The sequence below is a fragment of the Bos indicus genome, chromosome 14, assembly GCF_029378745.1.
Source record: "Bos indicus isolate NIAB-ARS_2022 breed Sahiwal x Tharparkar chromosome 14, NIAB-ARS_B.indTharparkar_mat_pri_1.0, whole genome shotgun sequence".
Taxonomy (NCBI): Eukaryota; Metazoa; Chordata; class Mammalia; order Artiodactyla; family Bovidae; genus Bos; species Bos indicus.
In genome coordinates, this window is record NC_091773.1 from 47,727,960 (window position 1) to 47,749,230 (window position 21,271).

The following is a 21,271-nucleotide window of genomic DNA, read 5'->3' on the forward strand; positions in this document are numbered from 1 at the left end:
TTGACTGTGTGGATCACAATAAACTGTGGGAAATTCTGAAAGAGATGGGAATACCAGACCACCTGACTTGCCTGTTTAGAAACCTGTATGGAGGTCAGGAGGCAACAGTTAGAACTGGACATGGAACAACAGACTGGTTCCAAATAGGAAAAGCGGCACGTCAAGGCTGTATATTGTCACCCTGCTTATTTAACTTATATGCAGAGTACATCATGAGAAACACTGGGCTGGAAGAAGCACAAGCTGGAATCAGGATTGCCGGGAGAAATATCAATAACCTCAGATATGCAGATGACATCACCCTTATGGCAGAAAGTGAAGAGGAACTAAAGAGCCTCTTGAGGAAGGTGAAAGTAGAGAGTGAAAAAGTTGGCTTAAAAGTCAACATTCAGAAAACGAAGATCATGGCATCCGGTCCCATCACTTCATGGCAAATAGATGGGGAAACAGTGGCCGACTTTATTTTGGGGGGCTCCAAGATCACTGCAGATGGTGACTGCAGCCATGAAATTAAAAGACGCTTACTCTTTGGAAGGAAAGTTATGACCAACCTAGATAGCATATTAAAAAGCAGAGACATTACTTTGTTAACAAAGGTCCATCTAGTCAAGGCTATGTTTTTTCCAGTAGTCAAACTCCCCATTAAAAAATAAGAAATAAAAACATTGCCCAACTAAAATAGAGTCACCTGATGAAGCTTTGAGTTCCTGCTGCCATGACCACTAGGCTAATGGACTCCAGCTTGTGAGTTGAACCCTGCCCGAAGCCAAAATCAGGTGACCCAGAATTAGTGGAGGAGAAAGCTGCTCACTTTCTTATCCACCTGTTGCTACAACACAAGAAAGTTAAAAGTGAGTTGTATTGTATAGTGTGAAAACACTGGAAGGGCCCAGGGCAGTTGAAAAACTAGCACACAACTGGGCTGGATTAAAAGCGCTAGGTGTCCACATCCAAAGATAATGATCCTACTCTCCTCCTCTGGCTTGGAGCATTATGTCTAGCTCAGGGTGACATTCATTAGGGGGAAAAAATTATAGGGGAGAATAATTTTGATAATGATAATGAAGATAGTAATAAAACTTAGATTACTTGTAATAGGCCATGCGGCATTCCAAAATCTTCTACACATATTAATTCATGAATCCTCGCAACAATCCTCTCAGGTGATAAACCAAAAGCACAGAGAGAGGCTGTTACTTACTCATGGTCATACAAGCAGAAACTGGCAGGGCCTTGTTGTAAAGCCCTTAAGTTTGGGGCAGGATGAAGACCTTTTCTTATAGTAATAGTGTTATCCTACATAATACAGAGGATCAGGGAAGACTCTTGAGGTGGCTTTTCAACTAAGATGTGTGAGATTATCTAACAAAGCAGAAATAAAGTTAGGGATGTAGGAAACAAACTTACGGTAACCAGGGGGTAAGAGGGTGGGGGATAAATGGAAAGACTGGGATTGACATATACACACTACTATGTATAAAATAATAAGGACCTACTGAAGCACAGAGAACTCTACTCAATACTCTGTAATGGCTATTTAGGAAAAGAATCAATGAGTGGATAGACTGTGTGTGTGTATAACTGATTCACTTTGCTATATACCTGAGACTAAAACATTGAAAATCAACTATACTCCAATAAAACATTTTTAAATTAAAAGCAAAAGAAATCAGACAAAAGGGGAAGGGATGGAATTGCAAGACTGTTCTAAGCACGGGGGCCAGCGAGTGCAAAAACCGTGAGGCAGGAGCGTTCGTAGTGCATTTGTGACTGGAGCACAGTGAGGTAGAGGGGCCAGGAAGCTTGAGCAGGAGGCGGGGGCAAGACCATTGTATTTTCTTAAGCACTTTGGGAAATAGCACTTAGGCAGATATTATCTCATATAGTCATTAGATTCCAGACCTTAGCATGTGTTTCAGAGAAGACCGTCTATAAATAGAGGTTGAATGAATGAATGAACCCCTACATTTTAAATAACTTATATAATGGTTTTATGCTACCTTAGTTGCTACAGAATCATTAAAATGAATGTGTCAGGGGCACATAAAACTGCACAGAGACAAGTTGTTGTCTTTTTTTTCCCCTTTAAAATAAGCCAAAGAATAAAACTGAATCCAATTAGCGCTTCAGTGGCAAGCACTGTGCGTGAGCCACTTGCCAGTGTCGCGAAACTAGAAGACCCTCTAGCAAGAGAATTCCCTTTGCGCTTGCTCAGTCCGGGGCTGCTTAACCAGAGGGCGGGTTCCTAGGAAAAGGAAATGGTCGCTGCGCCTGCGTCGCTCCTTTTGGGTCCTAGGCTGGCTGCGCAGGCGCACAGGTGCCATTTTTGACCGTAAACATCCTGCCGATTTGAACCGAGGATTTGGGCGGCAGGAAGAGCCGCGGCGTAACGGCAGCCATCTTGTTTGTTTGAGTGAATCGGAAAAGGAGGCGGCGGCTGTGGCGGCAGCGGGAGCTGCTGCGAAGCTACACCGCACTAGGGCTCCCCTCCCTTTCCCCGCCCCCTCCCCGACCCTTTTCCCCTCCCCAGGCCACCCAGCCCGCCCAACTCCCGGCGGAGAGCAAGGTAAGATAATCGGCCGACCCCTTCTTTTGCTCCAGCTTCCCCCCCCCCCCACACCCGTTCCCCGCCGTCTTGCCGTCGGGGAGCAGGACTCCGGAGCGGGGCGGGAGGACGAGGGAGACCGCGGCACAGCCCGCGCCCCGGGACGGAGCCGTGCTGCCTCTCTTCTGAGCTGCGGGACGGCAGCGCCGCCCGCCCCGGGTCCCTGGCCCCAGGCCCGCCGTCGGCCGGGACCCGCGCCTTCTGGGCCCGCATCGTCTCTTGTTAGGTAACAAATGGTCCAGGTCTGTTTCTAGGCCAGAGGAGCCGTTACTCGGCGGGTCCCTCGGGGAGCAGGGGAAAGCCTGGGCCGCGGAAGGCGAGGAGGAGGTTTGAACGAGCCCGCTCTCGGACCGGGCCGCCTACTCCTCGGGTGAAAATGGCTGTCTGGGAGGACGCGGGATTCGGGGCGGGAGGCGGCGATAGCCCGCGATGCCAGCTCCGAGGGGCCGCAACCGTCTTTCGCGCGCGGGTGCCGGGATCGGAGACACGCGGGCCGGGAGGATGCGGCGGGCCCCCGGCCGGGGACTGCTGCTGCTCCCCCTTTTCCCGTTTTTTTTTTTTTTTTTTTTTAAAAGGAAAATGGTTACGATGGGGATAGCAAATGTTAGACCAATAGAAAACGCGACCAAGGGAAGTTGCCTCTGATTCTTGGGAAATTAGCATAATTGGTTTTCCTCCCAGACTTTTCCTGGAGATTGAGGATGTTGAATGTTGTGTTTGGGAGGGAGGTGTGTGTTTCTGACAAATAGGAGGTGTTTTTTTCCTCACTGAGAAAGGCTTTGAGAAGGATCTGTAATAGTTTAGTGGTGACACTGTCGAGCTGTGCTGCCAGACTTCGCGACCTTCTTCAAAGAGGGAAATGCTGGAGGGTTTGGCCACCTTTGGATTGGATAGATAGGCTTCCAGCGTTCAAAAACGCGCTTGTGTTTTTAAGGGTTTCTGGTAAAGGCTAGTGTTTATCGGCTTCTCTTTGCAAGCCAAAGTTTAACATCTGCTCTCCTTACGCTGTTTAGAGTAATCATTGAATTCCAGAAAATAAATTTCTGTTTTCTTCCAATGAATGTCAATGCCAGTGAGCTGTGTGATTGTGCAGAATGTTGAAGACACATTGGGGAAGTTTTTTGAAGTTGCAGGGTCATTAAATTTCTTTGCTGTTGTTGGAGGCTGCTAATCAATTACTTTTAAAAAGACGTTGATGGGGACCTGTGCCATATCCAGTGATTAAATTATTTAAGAGTTTGCAGATGAGGTGACAGTAGTGAATAACTCGGTGGACTTTGTGCTTTTTATATACAAGTCAATTATGCTGGTAGCGCATAATCTTCACCTTTTTTGTGTTTAGAGGCAACACATTACTGCACTCTAGAATTAACTTCTTAAGGATGAGATTCTCCTGGTGAGTTCCAATTTATTGGAGCACAAAGATTCTGAGTTTTCTCTCTTATAATTTGGTACAGAAAGGCAAGTTCTTGATGTTGAAAATGAAGATTTTGTGTTTTATGTTTAAATGTTGTGATATCAGAGTTGTTAGGCATGATCTTGATAACTTCTATATATTCTGGAGGAGATTTTTTCCCAGAGTAACTGCGTCTATAAAGGCATTGTGTTGGGTATGATGTTTTAATTCTCAAAATCCTTTTTGGGAAACATCCCCATTTTAGAGCTGAGAAGGCTGAGACTCACATGTTAAATCACTTTTAACAGTTACAGAACAGCTAAGGAGGGAGCTGAACTTGAACCTAGGACTATCTGGTTGTAAAACGCTCCTTCAGAGATCTTTAGTATCAAAAGGGACGCAGCTCTACTGTGTTAGCATTGCAAATACCTTTTGTTCTGGAGACCCTCCCCCCAAACACCCCCTAGAAGACAGTTCATTCTTACCTGAGTTAGATATTGATGTTTTCCAAGGTTAGTAATCACTGAATTTCCACCTTCCAGTTTTTTATGGTTAGGAAAAATGAACACCACAGAATAACCAGCCTAATTCACTAGTGACTGGAAAAGCACTCTCAATAGAATTGTTTTTACTTTGAATAGGTGACATTTGTATATGCCTTATGTTAAAAAAAAAGCCCGTCAGTGCAGAAGGGTAGGCCGGCCTTTCTCACCCGACCTACTTTTCAAAGGTGACCAGTTTCATCAGTTCTGTTTTCATTCTGCAGGTATTTTATGCTCCTGCAAGTGCGTGTTAACATACACGTATAGAGAGAATTCTCTTTTTCAATACTTTATCATCGTTTTGAGAGTGCATAGAATTCTATTGCATGATTGTATTGATTTGCTTAAAATCACTTCTTAGGGGCTGCTGCTGCTGCTAAGTTGCTTCAGTCGTGTCCACCTCTGTGCGACCCCATAGATGGCAGCCCACCAGGCTCCGCCGTCCCTGGGATTCTCCAGGCAAGGGTACTGGAGTGGGGTGCGTCCCCACTTCTTCTCCAAGGCATGAAAGTGAAAAGTGAAAGGGAAGTTGCTCAGTTGTGTCCAGCTCTTAGACCCCATGGACTGCAGCCTACCAGGCCCTGCCGTCCATGGAATTTTCCAGGCAAGAGTACTGGAGTGGGGTGCCATTGCTTTCTCCGTCTTAGGGGCTAGGTAGGTTTTTTTCTAATACTTTTGTTGTAGTCAAGCTGGCAAGGCAACAAAACAGTTAGACTTGTGGGCTCTGAAGTTCAAGCTGCATTTGCATTGAATACTGGTGACCTTTGCCAAGTTCCTTATACCTCTCCTTTTCTTTCTTGGTCTATAAAATGGGCCAGTATTTATCTTCTAAGACTGTCATGAAGAGGATGGACACATAAAATCCTTAGAGCTTAGTAAGTTTAATTTTTGGTCTATCATTATTATACATCAAGTATACCTTTGGCTTATTAATGGAAGCCCAGTTTCTGGCTGGAGAGTATAAGATTTTGCCAAATTGCCCTTCAAAGAGGGCATACCAATTTATACAGCCACTATCTTGCCCTGCTTTCTAACAGATGAGTGAAATATTAGAATGATTTAACATCATTGTAGAAACATGAGCTGTAATTTGACTTTGGTTTTTTTGAAATATCTTAAATTGCCATTTTTTGCATTCCTGAATATGTTCCTAAATACTAGTCTGCCGTTTCATATCAGATTTTTTACATTACTTTTTAGGATCAGTTTTTAAAAGTTGTTTGCTGCTTTAGAAAAAAATTGAGAAATTATGAAATTGGTAAGCTATGTTTCTGGTAAGCAGAAATGTAGGCTTTCTGCTAAGATCTATTGTAAGGGATTTCCAAAATTTAGAATCTTGAGAACTTTTAATCAACCTTTTTTTGTGGGGGTGGGGGGCAGGCTAAAGGTTTGGTATCAGTAAGGGAAAGAAATGCTGCAAAAGGCGAGGATGATCAAATTTTACTCTTATTTAGATATAAGCCAGTAGTTGATCACTACTGTCCATCAGGCTTCCTTTAGTTATTAAGGTGATTTCCTGTTGCTAATTGTTTCCCAGATTAATTTTAGCACCACTCTGCTTTAGTTACTCCCCATCCAATGCCAAGAAAGCATCTGTTTAGGAATCTTTGCCTGGACATAGCTGGGATATTTTAAGCATGGAACTCTTAACCAGCAGCTGAAGTGCTGGCTGTGAGCTACTGACACCTGTTGAGACATGCCAGTTTCAATTTCTAAAATTTCCAAAATTTTTTACATGTATCAATTATGAGATCACTTGGTATATTTCATTTTCATTTTCATTAAATACATATTTAGTATTTGACTGCAGCAGAGTGTTGTAGGAGCTAAATAGTAAGAGTTCTTTTAACTTATTTGGAACATGACTATCTTCTGTAGTAAAACTTGGGGCTTATTGTGCGTAACAGTGACTATATTTCTAAGTCAGTGTTTTTAGTAACATTTCAAAGCCATATTGGATTTCAGCAAAATCCTGTGGACTATATTTATAATGCTATAGAGGCAGCCTGATTTTTATGCTAACAAACTTTAAGGCTCGAAGTAGAAGTGCTACAACATAGGGGGCTCTTTTTGATTATGGGAAGCATATTTTGATTTACTAGGGTATAGGGTACACTTGAGGTGCTGTTCTTTTGTTTTTTTGATTGGGGGGTGGGGGGGGTTAGTCCTTTTACTTTAGGGTGACCTGAATTCTTCTTTAGTTCTTTTCTTAACTCCGCATGTGCAAGAAAAACTTCACAACTTTAGGCAGTTGATGAAGCCTATTTTTTCTTTTGAAAAATTTTTCCTAGTGTGAATTAATGATCCCCTGAAAGCGTCTACTTCAGAGAATGAAAATTCCATCAAATTATTGGCATCAAGATGAGGCAGACCTGACCTGATTACTCTTGTACCACCACCCTCCCAAACATTTTTGACAGGCGTGAAATCTCTTGCCTGGAATATGTTTGATATATATGTATTTTCTGTACCTTACTGCAAAGAATGAGCACAGTTTTTAATTGAAAGTACAGTAAGCAAAGTTATTTAAAGTTAGGGTCCCTTTGTGAAATCATGAAAATTCAAATTTAGTCTGGATCTTTTTTTCTTAAGCTAATTCAAAAGGAAATTTTGCATTCCCAGTAGCCATTTATGAGATATGCGGCTTCTCTGTACCCTCACCAGCATGAGCTGTTGCCGTTATTTTTTATTTTAGCTCTTAAAAGAGGTGTGAAGTGATATCTCAGTGAGTCTTAATTTGCATTTTCTTAACTAGCAGTGCTGAGCTTGTTCTTAATTTGCCTTCAGTATATTCTCTTCCTTGAAATCCACCCCCCTTTTCTAGTTGGATTTTTTTTTTTTTTTTTAACTCTTTAGTTTTGAGAGTTCTTTATTTATACTCTGGATCCAGGTCCTTTTCAGATATGTGGCTTGCACATATGTTTTCTCATTTTCTGTCTTGTCTTTGCATCCTCAGTGGGTTCCTTCATAATAGGTTCTTCCCCTAAAATTTATGGGACGTGTTTTTGGTGTGATGTCTAAAAATTCTTACGAAGCTTTAGGTGTTAAAGGTGTTTTCTTGTGGTTTTCTTTTTCCCCTTTAAAATTTTATAGTTCTGTATTTAAGTCTGTAATTTTATATAATGGGTGAGATTTGGGTTGAGGGTTTTATGTTTTTGTTGTTGTTTGTTTTGCCTGTGGGATGATATCTAATCACTGAAGTGTCATTTGTCAAAAAGTAGTAGACTACCTCCTTTAAATTCTGCACCTTTGTGAAAAATGAGTTGGACTTAATTGTGTGGATATATTACTGTGTTCTCTCCTCTGTTCCATTGATTTGTGTGTCTTTCTGACTATACAGTAATTGACTATTATACCTCTAAAATAAGTCTTAAAATTGGGTAGAATGAGTCTTCACAGTTTTTGTTTTTCAAATTAGTTTTAGTTATTCTAGGTCTTTTGCCTCTCCTTATGAATTTTAGAAAAATCTTGTTGGTAGCTTATTTTAAAAAGCCTCACTAGAATTTTGATAGGAGCAGTGTTAAAGTTTCTTTAAAAATTAAAGGAATATTCATTGTGCTGTCCAGTTACAGCTCAGACTATTTGTCTTAGAAAGTGAAAACTTATATTCACCAAAAGTCTGTATACACAAGTATTTATAGCAGCTTTATTTGAAATCGTCAAAAAACTTAGAAACAACCGAATGTCCTTCAATAGGTAAAATGGCTAAGCAAATTGTGGTACCATACCCGTCCCAGGGAAGGCTACTCAGCGTCGAAAGGAAACAAACTATTAATAAATGCACCAAACACCTTGATAGATGTTTTAACATGATGCTGAATCCAAAAAGCTATTCCAAAGTCAGATACTGAATGATTCCCTTTATGTAACATTCTCAAAATGATAAAGTTTAAAGAAGATTTGGTGTTTGCCCAGAATTTAGGAATGGTAGGGAGCAAGGGATAGGTGTGAAATAAGTTTTAAAATTTTACTTACTTTTCATGCTTTCTGTAGAAGTATGACTTACCTTTTTCCAGTTACGGACATTTTCGAAAAAAATAGGAATTCATTTGGTGAAAGATTTTTAAAAATCTGTGGAAAAGAAAAACTACATGGTATAAGGGAAATTACAGTTTTACACAGTTCATGTGTTCTCTGAGCTTGAGTATTTCAGGCTGTTTTTTTGCCTTAGTATTTATACATTAGATTACTAAAAGGAAAATAACATACTTGTATTTCTACTAAGAATATTTCAGTCACGATGAATTGTATACTGTATCATTGTTCTCGATTTAGTATTTAAATTATAAGAGGGCAAGTGCTTTCCAAATTCCTGAGTTGAGAAAACTTAGGTAATGCTTCTTTTTAAGGCTCAGCTTTTCTAAACTACTCACTTGTGAAATGGGGCCAACCCACTTACTTATCAACTTGGTGAAATGTAAAATGCTTGACATGAGGTAGCAATTATTGTGTAATGCATTTGGCTGAGAATCTCATTTTTTAAATGGGGTTCTAAAATGGAAATTTCCTCATTGATTAATATCTGTGCTTGAGTGTTTTTCTTCCTGGACATTTTTTTCTTATCATGAGGAATAAATTTTCTAACTTTTGGCCAAAAGCAAACTTACTTCTTACTTTAACAGTTAGTAATCTGGATTGGAATAGAATTAACACTGGATGGAACTTCAAAAAGGGTAGGTTTTCTGATGACAATTTTTACTTACAGTGAAAAAACATACTAGCACTTTTATTGTAAGATAAAAACGTTTTTTCACTGTAAGTAAAAATTGTCACCAGAAAACCTACCCTTTTTGAAGTTCCATCCAGTGTTAATTCTGTTCCAATACAGATTAGTGTGGCATGAAAGTGATCTGACCTTTGTCCCCTTTTCACCTTAGTATGGGGGGAGCAGTCTTTTTCTTAATGCTATCAAAATTAAACAATAGGTTTTTGGTTTTTTTGTTTTTTTAATTTATACTCTACTTCACTTGAGCCTTTCATACATAGTTCTCAGATTTAAAAGGAAACTTCAGATTTTTTGTGAAAGTCGCTCGGTCATGTCCGACACTTTTGAGACCCCATTATACAGTCCGTGGAATTCTCCAGGCCAGAATACTGGAGTGGGCATCCTTTCCCTTCTCCAGGGGATCTTCCCAACTCAGGGATTGAACCCAGGTCTCCCTCATTGCAGTTGGATTCTTTACCAGCTGAGCCACAAGGGAAGCCCAAGAACAGTGGAGTGGGTAGCCTATCCCTTCTCCAACAGATCTTCCCGACCCAGGAATCAAACCAGGGTATCCTGCATGGCAGGTGGATTCCTTCCCAACTGAGCTTTCAGGGAAGCCTGATTTCTTGTACATCTTGATAATTCGGTTCTCATGTGGCATTTGTGTTAATTTTTCTTCCCCCTCAGGTTTCCTCCTGTTTCATAGTCAACCAGAACAATGTTCTACGCACATTTTGTCCTCAGTAAAAGAGGGCCGCTGGCCAAAATTTGGCTTGCGGCCCACTGGGATAAGAAGCTAACCAAAGCCCATGTGTTTGAGTGTAATTTAGAGAGCAGTGTGGAGAGTATCATCTCACCAAAGGTATGTTTGATGTTGATGTTTTTATTACTTTGTGGATTGTTCACTGATGTGTGAAATAGAATTCTGTAAAAACGATTTCTTAGGCAGGCATCTGTGTATATTGAGGGTAAAGAAAATCCATAAATTAGCCAGAGTTTCAATTTGATACTCTCTTCTCTAAAAATTCTGTTTCTAAAAATTCTGTTGTGAGTACAAAGATAATTTTCATTTGCCTTTTAATGACAGATAAGCATGGTCTAGCAGTACCCAAATATTTTATATTTGACTTTCTAGATGTTTTTGTACTAAATATGTGTATAGGTGTTTTTGATTGAGGGATTTATAGAACTTATATAAAGTTTTCAAAATAAAGACCCATCATTTGGAAAATTTTACAGGAGCCAGATCTAACTACTTTATCCATATGGTGGACAGTGTCCAGAACACTTGCTCCGCCTCAGCTTCACAAGCCTGCTTGCTGTTTCTTGAAGATACAAACCTTTTCCCCATCATAGAACTTTTGTACTTGGCCATGCACTTTCCCTAAATATTTAATTACTGTGTGCCACTAGAATGGAAGGCTTGGGAATGTCCTAACCTTATCTGCTTTGTTTGCTGCTCTGTTTCTAGAAATTTTCTTGATATCCTCTGAAACTTCTGAAGCAGTGGTTTCCACCCTTGGATTTCACAAATAGTATGCCTTAATACATGTTTTTTGTGTTGCCAACGAAGGACCATTAAAACACACAGACACAGAGCTACTGACATCATTAGCATTTCATTGAGGAACAAACAGGTTGATATAAAAAATGTATGAAGGGCTAATCTCAAAATAAAGGTATAGTCCTTGAATGTAATTTTTTTATACATATATTACGTCTGTGTTTTAAAGGTCCTCTCCTGGATGTTGTAGTTTTACATATGCATATACACATACATCTACCAGTTTCCCTGTTTTTAAAGATTCCAGATCTCTGGATCAGCATTGGGAGCTATTAGAATTGACAGTTAAATGAGAGTAGTTCTTCATTGCTGAAAGAGCAAGAGGATCCAGGAATAAAGCTGGGATGTAGCAGAGACTTGTTCAGAAAAGTTATATGGAAAGATGTTTTACAGGGGAGAAGTGAAAGTTTGATTTGGAATTAGAGTACGTTATAAAGTTTCTATGGAATTTCAGCCAGTTTTAGAGTTATTAATGTAGAATTTGTTGGTGTTAAAGATGTTTTATTATTTCGAAGACAATAGTAATTAGAAAACTTTCTGCAAATGGGAAAATAAGTGACCTTTAGTTCTACCACCTAGAGAAACCTTCAGTGTTTTGGTATGCCTTCTAGACCTTCATGGGTGCGTGGGTTACACATGTAATTTTTCTCCCTTTTAATGAATGTATACAAAAACTGCATTGTGTGTTTTGTTACAAGACTGCGTTCAGGAAAAGCTCTGTTCATAACTCTGCCATCATTTTAGCAGTTGTATTGTACAGTGTCATAGTGTCTTGCGCACAGAACTTAAAATACACAGGAAAACCCAGAAACACACTTGACTGTAATTGAAGTGAGGTCATTTGTGTTTTCATAAATTCACTGCAGAAACACTAATGTGTATGATTGGGGGTTGGGGGGGGGCTGTTGCAGACACTTCTGGGAATGTTTTGATAAATGGCATGCGTACTGCATTAACTTCATAATATTCAAAAAAGCTTTGAATTCCAAAACACATTTGACCCCTAGGACTTCAGATAAAGGATAATGGACTTGTAATTTATAGTTGTGATTGTGCATGATTTATTTTCCCAGCTGCATTTTTTGAAAGGAGGGAGCTAATCCATAGTTTTTCCCAAATTTTCTGAATTGCTCTGGTCTTTTAATGCAGCCATTAAAAATTACAATAATACTATAGACAGAGCTTTTCCTGGATAAAGGCTCATTACAAAACAATATGCAGTTTTAGGTACACATACACACACAAAAAGGAAAATTGTGTGTATGCACATATAAAAGCCTAGAAGGCACGCTAAAATATTACTAAAGATTGCTTTAAGTGGTATGATTATAAGTTTTTATTTTCCTCTTTAAAAAACAACCATTTGGTAACCGTTATTTGTAAAATCTTTTGTTCTGTGTCTTTCTTTAATGTTGATGTTTTAGGAATATGATTGTTGGAACAGGTGACATACTTATTTTTAAGATATCTGATGCATTAACAATGTATTCTGTGGGGAAGTTGTACCAGTGTGCACTGCTGGTCAAATTGAGAAATGTTTTGTTTTTATAGGTATGCTTACTGAATTAGTAAATGGAGAAAGGAGAAATTGAACTCTTTTCTGGAAATAGATATGTGTGGCTAATCTTTAACAAAATCCATAAGCAAATACTGAAGCTGATTTGGCTTTTAAAAAAACACATTTTTTCATGATACGTGCAGAGTATTTTGTACGCCATTAGGGACACTTATAACTTTAAAATCCTTTCTAAATCTGTTTTTCTTTGATTTTGGTTTATTGTGATAGAATGTATCACAATAGATACCTCCACAGGGTGAAATGACCTAAAAATTTCTAATGTGTGTTCTCATTGTGCAGTTCTGGCGGGGAAATGTTGATTTAGTGGTTTAGAACAAGTGTCAGACAGATGGTACACTCAGAACTCCATGCCTTCCCCCGCTCTGGTTGGCACGGTCCCTCTTAGCCCCTGTAGAGCTGTCCTTGGATGTATATAGCCTGTGTTCTTCATCACACCCACACGCTTAATAATGAGCAAGCTCGGAAGCAAAAATTCCACATCTCATTTTACCTCCTTCTAGACTAAATTATGAACCAAACTAATCTAGAAAGAAAGAAAGCCTTTGTCCAAACACTACCTTTTTTTAAACTATTATCTTCATTTTTAAGTACTTTACTTTGAGGTAATATTGATTTATAACATTATGTAATAGATTTTTTATTTCAACTTTTGTATACCATGCAACGTGCTCACCACCTAAAGTTTTGTTTCCATCCATTCCCATGCAGTTGATCCCTTTACCCCTTTGCCTCTCCCCCATCCCCTTCTTCTAAGGTAACCACTACTCTGTTTTCTGTGTACCACCTTCTAAAAGTTGCTAATTCTGGACAAGATAATGGCATACCATGGTTGAGTTTTTTGCCTCCTTTTTTTCTCACGTGAAGGATTAGGCGTAGTCATTATTAATTTCAAATTTCCTAAGGCAAACCATAAAGGGAGAGTCTCATTTTTCGGTTAAGAGCAGTGTTTTAATTGGGTAAGAGATTCATCATCGGATATGTCTTAGATTTAGTCAGAAATTTATTACAGTTTTAAGTAAGAATTTATAACTCTAAACTTCATAAGAATCCCTTAAGATTATACAGTAAAAGTGAGAAATAGATTTAAGGGACTAGATCTGATAGATAGAGTGCCTGATGAACTATGGACGGAGGTTCGTGACATTGTACAGGAGACAAGGATCAAGACCATCCCCATGGAAAAGAAATCCAAAAAAGCAAAATGGCTGTCTGGGGAGGCCTTACAAATAGCTGTGAAAAGAAGCGAAGCGAAAAGCAAAGGAGAAAAGGAAGGTTATAAGCATCTGAATGCAGAGTTCCAAGGAATAGCAAGGAGAGATAAGAAAGCCTTCCTCAGCAATCAGTGCAAAGAAATAGAGGAAAACAACAGAATGGGAAAGACTAGAGATCTCTTCAAGAAAATTAGAGATACCAAGGGAACATTTCATGCAAAGATGGGCTCAGTGAAGGACAGAAATGGTATGGACCTAACAGAAGCAGAAGATATTAAGAAGAGGTGGCAAGAACACACAGAAGAACTGTACAAAAAAGATCTTCACAACCCAGATAATCACGATGGTGTGATCACTGACCTAGAGCCAGACATCCTGGAATGTGAAGTCAAGTGGGCCTTAGAAAGCATCACTACGAACAAAGCTAGTGGAGGTGATGGAATTCCAGTTGAGCTATTCCAAATCCTGAAAGATGATGCTGTGAAAGTGCTGCACTCAATATGCCAGCAAATTTGGAAAACTCAGCAGTGGCCACAGGACTGGAAAAGGTCAGTTTTCATTCCAATCCCAAAGAAAGGCAATGCCCAAGAATGCTCAAACTACCCCACAATTGCACTCATCTCACACGCTAGTAAAGTAATGCTCAAAATTCTTCAAGCCAGGCTTCAGCAATATGTGAACTATGAACTTCCTGATGTGCAAGCTGGTTTTAGAAAAGGCAGAGGAATCAGAGATCAAATTGCCAACATCCGCTGGATCATCGAAAAAACAAGAGAGTTCCAGAAAAATATCTATTTCTGCTTTATTGACTATGCCAAAGCCTTTGACTGTGTGGATCACAATAAACTGTGGAAAATTCTTCAAGAGATGGGAATACCAGAGCACATGATCTGCCTCTTCAGAAATTTGTATGCAGGTCAGGTAGCAACAGTTAGAACTGGACATGGAACAACAGACTGGTTCCAAATAGGAAAAGGAGTAAATCAAGGCTGTATATTGTCACCCTGTTTATTTAGCTTATATGCAGAGTACATCATGAGAAACGCTGGACTGGAAGAAACACAAGCTGGAATCAAGATTGCCAGGAGAAATATCAATCACCTCAGATATGCAGATGACACCACCCTTATGGCAGAAAGTGAAGAGGAACTCAAAAGCCTCTTGATGAAAGTGAGAGAGGAGAGTGAAAAAGTTGGCTTAAAGCTCAACATTCAGAAAACGAAGATCATGGCATCCGGTCCCACCACTTCATGGGAAACAGTGGAAACAGTGTCAGACTTTTTTTCTGGGCTCCAAAATCACTGCAGATGGTGATTGCAGCCATGAAATTAAAAGACGCTTACTCCTTGGAAGGAAAGTTATGACCAACCTAGATAGCATATTCAAAAGCAGAGACATTACTTTGCCAACAAAGGTCCGTCTAGTCAAGGCTATGGTTTTTCCTGTGGTCATGTATGGATGTGAGAGTTGGACTATGAAGAAGGCTGAGCGCCGAAGAATTGATGCTTCTGAACTGTGGTGTTGGAGAAGACTCTTGAGAGTCCCTTGGACTGCAAGGAGATCCAACCAGTCCATTCTGAAGGAGATCAGCCCTGGGATTTCTTTGGAAGGAATGATGCTAGCTGCCAGAGATGGCTGGATGGCATCACTGACTCGATGGACGTGAGTCTGAGTGAACTCCGGGAGTTGGTGATGGACAGGGAGGCCTGGCGTGCTTCGATTCATGGGGTCGCAAAGAGTTGGACACGACTGAGCAACTGATCTGATCTGATCTGATCTGATGCTTTCCAGTCAGGTAATAAAAACTAAAAGGGGCTTAGACAGGAAATTAGCGGTCTTGTTTAACTAGAAGTTTTAGAAGTAGGAAGATCTAGGATTGGTTCAGCAGTTAAAACATGTCATGCAAGGACTCACCTAGACTCATCTTTCTTAGTTTGTTGGCTTCTTGTCCTTGTCTTCACGCCTATGCCCTGTGGTTACAGGGCTACTGCAAGCAGCTGTAAGCCCCACCTGCTCACAGCACAGGAGGGGAGAAGGAAGAGAGTGTTCGGTTTTTTTGTGGAGATTTTTGTTTTGTATTTTTAATTGGGAAAGTCTCAGAATTCTCTGACCTAGTTAATACTCCTTGTTAGTTGAACTAGGCTATATGCCCACTCAGAAACAAGCATCAGCACAGATGAACGAGACTGTCATCTTTCAAGTCTGGGGATGTTCACTTCCCACATAAAATCAGAGTTCAGTTAATTGACAGGGAGCAGTGACTCTGGATTGGCATCCAAAAGTGTCACATACTTAATGTGCTAATGGTAACACTTCATGGGTTGCCTTAATACTTGCTTAATAGCTACATTCATTAATAGCTACATTCACATCCATGTTCATTCATGGATTTCTGTCAGTCTGTTCTCGTGTATACTCAGGAAATTTACAGGTGAGAAAAAATATACATGATTATGCCTCTGCTGCTAAGTTGCTTCAGTCGTGTCCGACTCTGTACGTACCCCATAGACAGCAGCCCACCAGGCTCCCCCGTTCCTGGGATTCTCCAGGCAAGAACACTGGAGTGGGTTGCCATTTCCTTCTCCAGTGAACGAAGGTGAAAAGTGAAAGGGAAGTCGCTCAGTCGTGATTATGAGGTAACTTCAAATAAATGGTTAAAAGTATGAAGAGATATAAACTGCCTATAAATTGCACAATATACAGGCTTTGAAATTTTCTCTAAAACCAGAACATTACTGTATAAACTAATGTTAATCCGCAGGTGAAGATGGCACTCCGAACGTCAGGACATCTCTTACTGGGAGTAGTTCGAATCTATCACAGAAAAGCCAAATACCTCCTGGCAGATTGTAATGAGGCATTCATTAAGATCAAGATGGCTTTTCGGCCAGGTATTGTTGACTTTTTTGTTTTAACTTTGAAGTTCATTGTGTTCAGGGTGAAAACTGCTAAGCATGTATTTCTAGATGGGCATAGTTTGTTTTAATTGCAATACAAGGAGCCCTTCAAAAATGGGCAAAGCTTGGAGAGGCAGTGTTTCAAGGGAGATAGCCCATTTCAGTTTTGTTCTATGAATGGAATTATGGCAGACCTTTTTTGTTATTCCTTTGGAGCTGCCCTTTTAACTCCTTTTTCAGCAGTCATCAGAGGTTGAAGTGTTGAAAACTCATTGTTTTATGTTTTTAAAAATACAGCTCAGAAAAAAAAATGTTAAAATTTTAATGTAGTCTTAAAATCAAATTCACTTTTAACTGAAGTTGTTAAAACTTTTTAAAATGTTCTCTATATTTCTTTGTTGTTTTGTTTTAGGTAATAGTTGATTTCTAAAACTGAACCCTTAGAACCAAACTTCGATCTGCATAGATAATTACAATTGTATAGTTTTTTTAAGTATTGATGAAATTTTATTCTGATTAAAACAATCTCAGTGTGTAGGAGAGCTGCTTTATACTGTTAATTTCTACTGATGTTGTATTCTTCTATTTCAAATTATTGTAACATGAATAGTGCAATCTTTGAGATTCTAAGATTTGATTAAAAGTAAAATGCTTAGGCAGAGGCCATGATACTTGATTGTTTTCTACTTTGTGGCTACTAAGCGTATTTTGCTAAAATAACATTTTGTTTCTTTTTATCTTTTAAATCAATGCATGTTTATTATAGACCACTTTAAAATATAGGAGGAAATGTAAAGAAAATAAAAATAATTTAATCCCACTTTTCTAGAATAACTAATTCCTCTTAGCATTTGGGATACTCTTTTGCAGTCATTCCTTTTCCTCATAAATTTCATGCTCATATAGAAAGCTATTACTAATACTTATTTGATGCTATGTCCTTTTATTAAAGATTTCTCAGTTTAATTCATAATTAGTGCTTTGACCTTTTTCTTGTGATTCAAGTAGTGTGACTTAGGATTATAGAACAAGCTAAAGTACTTGTGCTTCAGTGGTACTGAAGCAACCCTCCTGGAATATAACCTTAGGAAATTAAACTGACATTTTACCTTCCTTGACCCCTTGGTAAACTTTGCTTTGGCCAGGGCTTGAAGCCTACTGTTACTTTTCCAGGTGTTGTTGACCTGCCAGAGGAAAATCGAGAAGCTGCGTACAATGCCATTACTTTACCTGAAGAATTTCATGATTTTGATCAGCCACTGCCTGACTTAGAGTATGTCTCTCTCTCTCTTTTTCTTTTTCTTTAGTTATTGACTTGGTGTACCAAAAAACATTACTGGCTTACAAATAACATAGTTTTGGGGGGATGTTTTGACATTGAGTTAACATGTAGCCAAAATGCATATGCTGTATTTATGATAGTATATAAATATGAAACATATAACCCAAAAGTGTTTCTTCTGTAAGAAAACCATGTAAACAATGTCAGCTTTAACACTGCTAAAGAGAATTCTGATTTGCTTAGGCCATTATGTAAATTGAACAGCTGTCTAGCTGTTTGCTTTACATGATGATATCAATAAACTTGAACTGTAGCTTCATGATTTTTTTCCAGAGGTATTTACTAAAGTCTTCTACCATTTTATCATCTTGACCAAGCTATACTCAGCCACAAGTTTTGTTCTTTTCTTCTTTTAATAAACATGTGAGATAACTTTATACAAAGAGCGAGTGAAGGTCATTGTCACAACACACGTTTGAGAACAGAAAGGTTGTCCAGAGATGACCATTGTAACAGAGCACTGTGCTGTGTTGTCTGCCTCCCTCAAGTCTTCAGAAGCCAGCTATCATGACCATGACAGGGAATGCGACTGTGACTAAGTGATTAAGTAGCACAATTAACCAAGAAACCCTCTACATCAAGCCCCATTTATTGTTTAACAATGTTTTGGGGTTTTTTTGCTTTTTTAAAAAAACAATCTGTGACTTAAATGTAAATTTATTACTTACTTTGAATTTATTGTGTTAATTAGTGCTCAGCACTATTTGACTGCTTTACTTTTTCTCTTTATACTTCGGTGTTTTGTTTTTGTTTTTTTAATTTTTATGGTGGAATTTTTCCTTTTTAAACACAGCTAAAAAGGAAGAGTGATTAGTATTATGAACTCCAGGTGCTGATCATCCAGTTTCTTTCTTTATCGATACATTGCCAGTTCTATTTAATGTGTACAGTTGACCCTTAACACCAGTTTCACCTGCAAGGGTCTGCTTATGTGCAGGTGTTTTTCCCCCACTAAATGCATGCTGCACTATCACCCAATCTGAGGTTGGTTCATATTAAACAGAGTTCCAGAAAAGCCAGTTAACGTCAGTGTTCACATAGCCTAGCAGGGCCCTGATGAAAACCCAAGCATCTCTAAGTTCTTCCTCTCTGTATACCATGTTGCTTTATGTAGTGATTTCAGCATACTATATTTTGCTCACTGGTCATTAACATTTTTAAAATTTAAATACAAATGAAATTCGCTTCTAAATCATGTAGATTCTTGGATTGTATTTATTTAATGTCAAATATTTAGGCTCCATAGGTTGTGTGTATACTTTTTTCCCCCCTTATAGAATAGAATTGAGATATGTTTTCCCTTATAAAACAATACAGTGAGAATTAAGACTAAACTGTTTTTGAAATTCTTTTATAGTGACATCGATGTGGCCCAGCAGTTCAGCCTGAACCAGAGTAGAGTGGAAGAGATAACCATGAGAGAAGAAGTTGGAAACATCAGTATTCTACAAGAAAATGATTTTGGTAATAGAGAAGGAAATCATTAGCCACTAGCTGTAATGTTGAAGTTATGTCACTAAACGTATTTAGGATAACCTAAATTTGGATCTTATTTGAATTTTCTGATCACGCCCCAGAATCGGTTTATGCAATGTAGATCCTGAAGATTTAAAGTTTAAACCAGATGTTTTAATATTCAAAGATACATAAGACTTTATTAGGCAAATATGGCATTATAATTAAATCATAACGCATTTTCTTTTGTATCAGCAGTATTTCGAACTTTTTTCAACTAATGACTGACTAAAATTTGTTTAGGTGACTTTGGAATGGATGATCGTGAGATAATGAGAGAAGGCAGCGCTTTCGAGGACGATGACATGTTAGCAAGCACTGGTGCTTCTAATCTCCTATTAGAGCCTGAGCAGAGCACCAGCAATCTTAATGAGAAAATTAACCATTTAGAGTATGAAGACCAGTATAAGGATGACAATTTTGGAGAAGGAAATGATGGTGGTATATTAGGTAAGTCACTACAAGGCGATAAATTCTTTATTTAGTTGCAGTGTTTTAGAGTGGCTGCTAATCTCAGCCTTGAGCATCTCTCTAGGTATGTATGTGTGAGTTGTGGCCAGTTGGTTCAGTTGAAGTTTTCCGTAAGCCTGTAACCTTAAAATGTTAGCAATACCTAATTTTGTTTATAAGTGCTTGTCTTGGAATTTTAAGTTTTACTAATTCTTCAGGCTTCTCTATTTGTGTCTGTAAGTATAAGTTTTAAAATTAAGAAGGAGACTTTTTTCCCATGTGTGGAAGTATTTAATACTTCCATATACTACCATGAAGAGAACAGATGCATATTGAATACAGATTTAAATTTTTTAATTTAATCCATTTTGACATAATTTTATTTTCCCAGTGATTGCCTATTGATCTTTCAGCATTTCTTTTCTAAACTGCAACTAAGTTACATTCCCTATTTCAGATGACAAGCTGATTAGTAATAATGATGGTGGTATCTTTGACGACCCCCCTGCCCTGTCTGAGGCGGGGGTGATGTTGCCAGAGCAGCCTGCACATGATGATATGGACGAGGATGATAACGTGTCAAGTAAGCATTTCATGCTCGGTGATTGCGTGTGACTGTATGGCATCCAAAAACATATTTCATGTAGAAGACCAAAAACTAAACATTTCAGCTTTTAATGAACTGTGAATCTTAAACAGTGCTTATGGTTGAGTCTCTCATGTGTTTAACCCTGTGCTCCTCCCTGTGTTTTGGCCAGTAGGTCAACTGGAAAGACCTTATAATTAGAAAAATGTTTTCTCTTTGGTACCAGTGGGTTTCTTTCAGTTACTCAAAGGGGTTTTTCCCCTACCATTTGTTGGATGTATAGTAAATTCCAAATTCCAAATTTACTTTTGTGACCAAATTTCTGCTTTTATAGTGGGTGGGCCTGATAGTCCTGATTCAGTGGATCCTGTCGAACCAATGCCAACTATGACTGATCAGACAACGCTTGTTCCAAATGAGGAAGAAGCCTTTGCTTTGGAACCTATTGATATCACTGGTGAGCAAACACACTTTCTAGTAATCTCCTCATTTTAAATAATTTTTCTCCTTTGTCCGACATCTATCGTAGAATCTTTAGTCAATGACAATTTTAGTATCTTACAGAATGTTTTTACAAGTTGCTGTGAAATAACTTCCGAAGGATGAAACAGGCTTCCTGCACATATGTATCTCAGTCTTTGGGGGTTATAAAAATGTGAACAGGTCACATGTATAACAGTTTAAAAACACCGCAAGGCATTTTTCAGTAAGATAATAAGATTGACTAGTCAGTTATAGTGCTTAAATAAGAAGCATAGCAAAGTATAATTGGAGGTGCCTCTTCTGAGTAGAAGAGGCAATATGTAATTTGGATGTGAAACTTAAAAATTTCTAAATGGTTTATGGGTACAGTGGGATGGAATAAGCTATTTACAGTGT

General features: G+C 38.8%; 1 protein-coding gene across 1 annotated transcript in view; it reads left to right on the forward strand.

Moving 5' to 3' along the window:
- Positions 1-2,384: 2,384 nt before the first annotated feature.
- The window catches only part of RAD21 (RAD21 cohesin complex component), a 29,635-nt gene continuing 10,748 nt past the window's right edge, over positions 2,385-21,271 (forward strand). The window contains exons 1-8 of the mRNA XM_019973797.2: positions 2,385-2,566; positions 9,936-10,110; positions 16,364-16,493; positions 17,673-17,772; positions 19,199-19,305; positions 19,600-19,806; positions 20,264-20,389; positions 20,727-20,849. Coding sequence (XP_019829356.1) covers positions 9,967-10,110; positions 16,364-16,493; positions 17,673-17,772; positions 19,199-19,305; positions 19,600-19,806; positions 20,264-20,389; positions 20,727-20,849 — 937 coding nt within the window. The 5' untranslated portion in view covers positions 2,385-2,566; positions 9,936-9,966. The remainder of the gene's footprint in view (positions 2,567-9,935; positions 10,111-16,363; positions 16,494-17,672; positions 17,773-19,198; positions 19,306-19,599; positions 19,807-20,263; positions 20,390-20,726; positions 20,850-21,271) is intronic.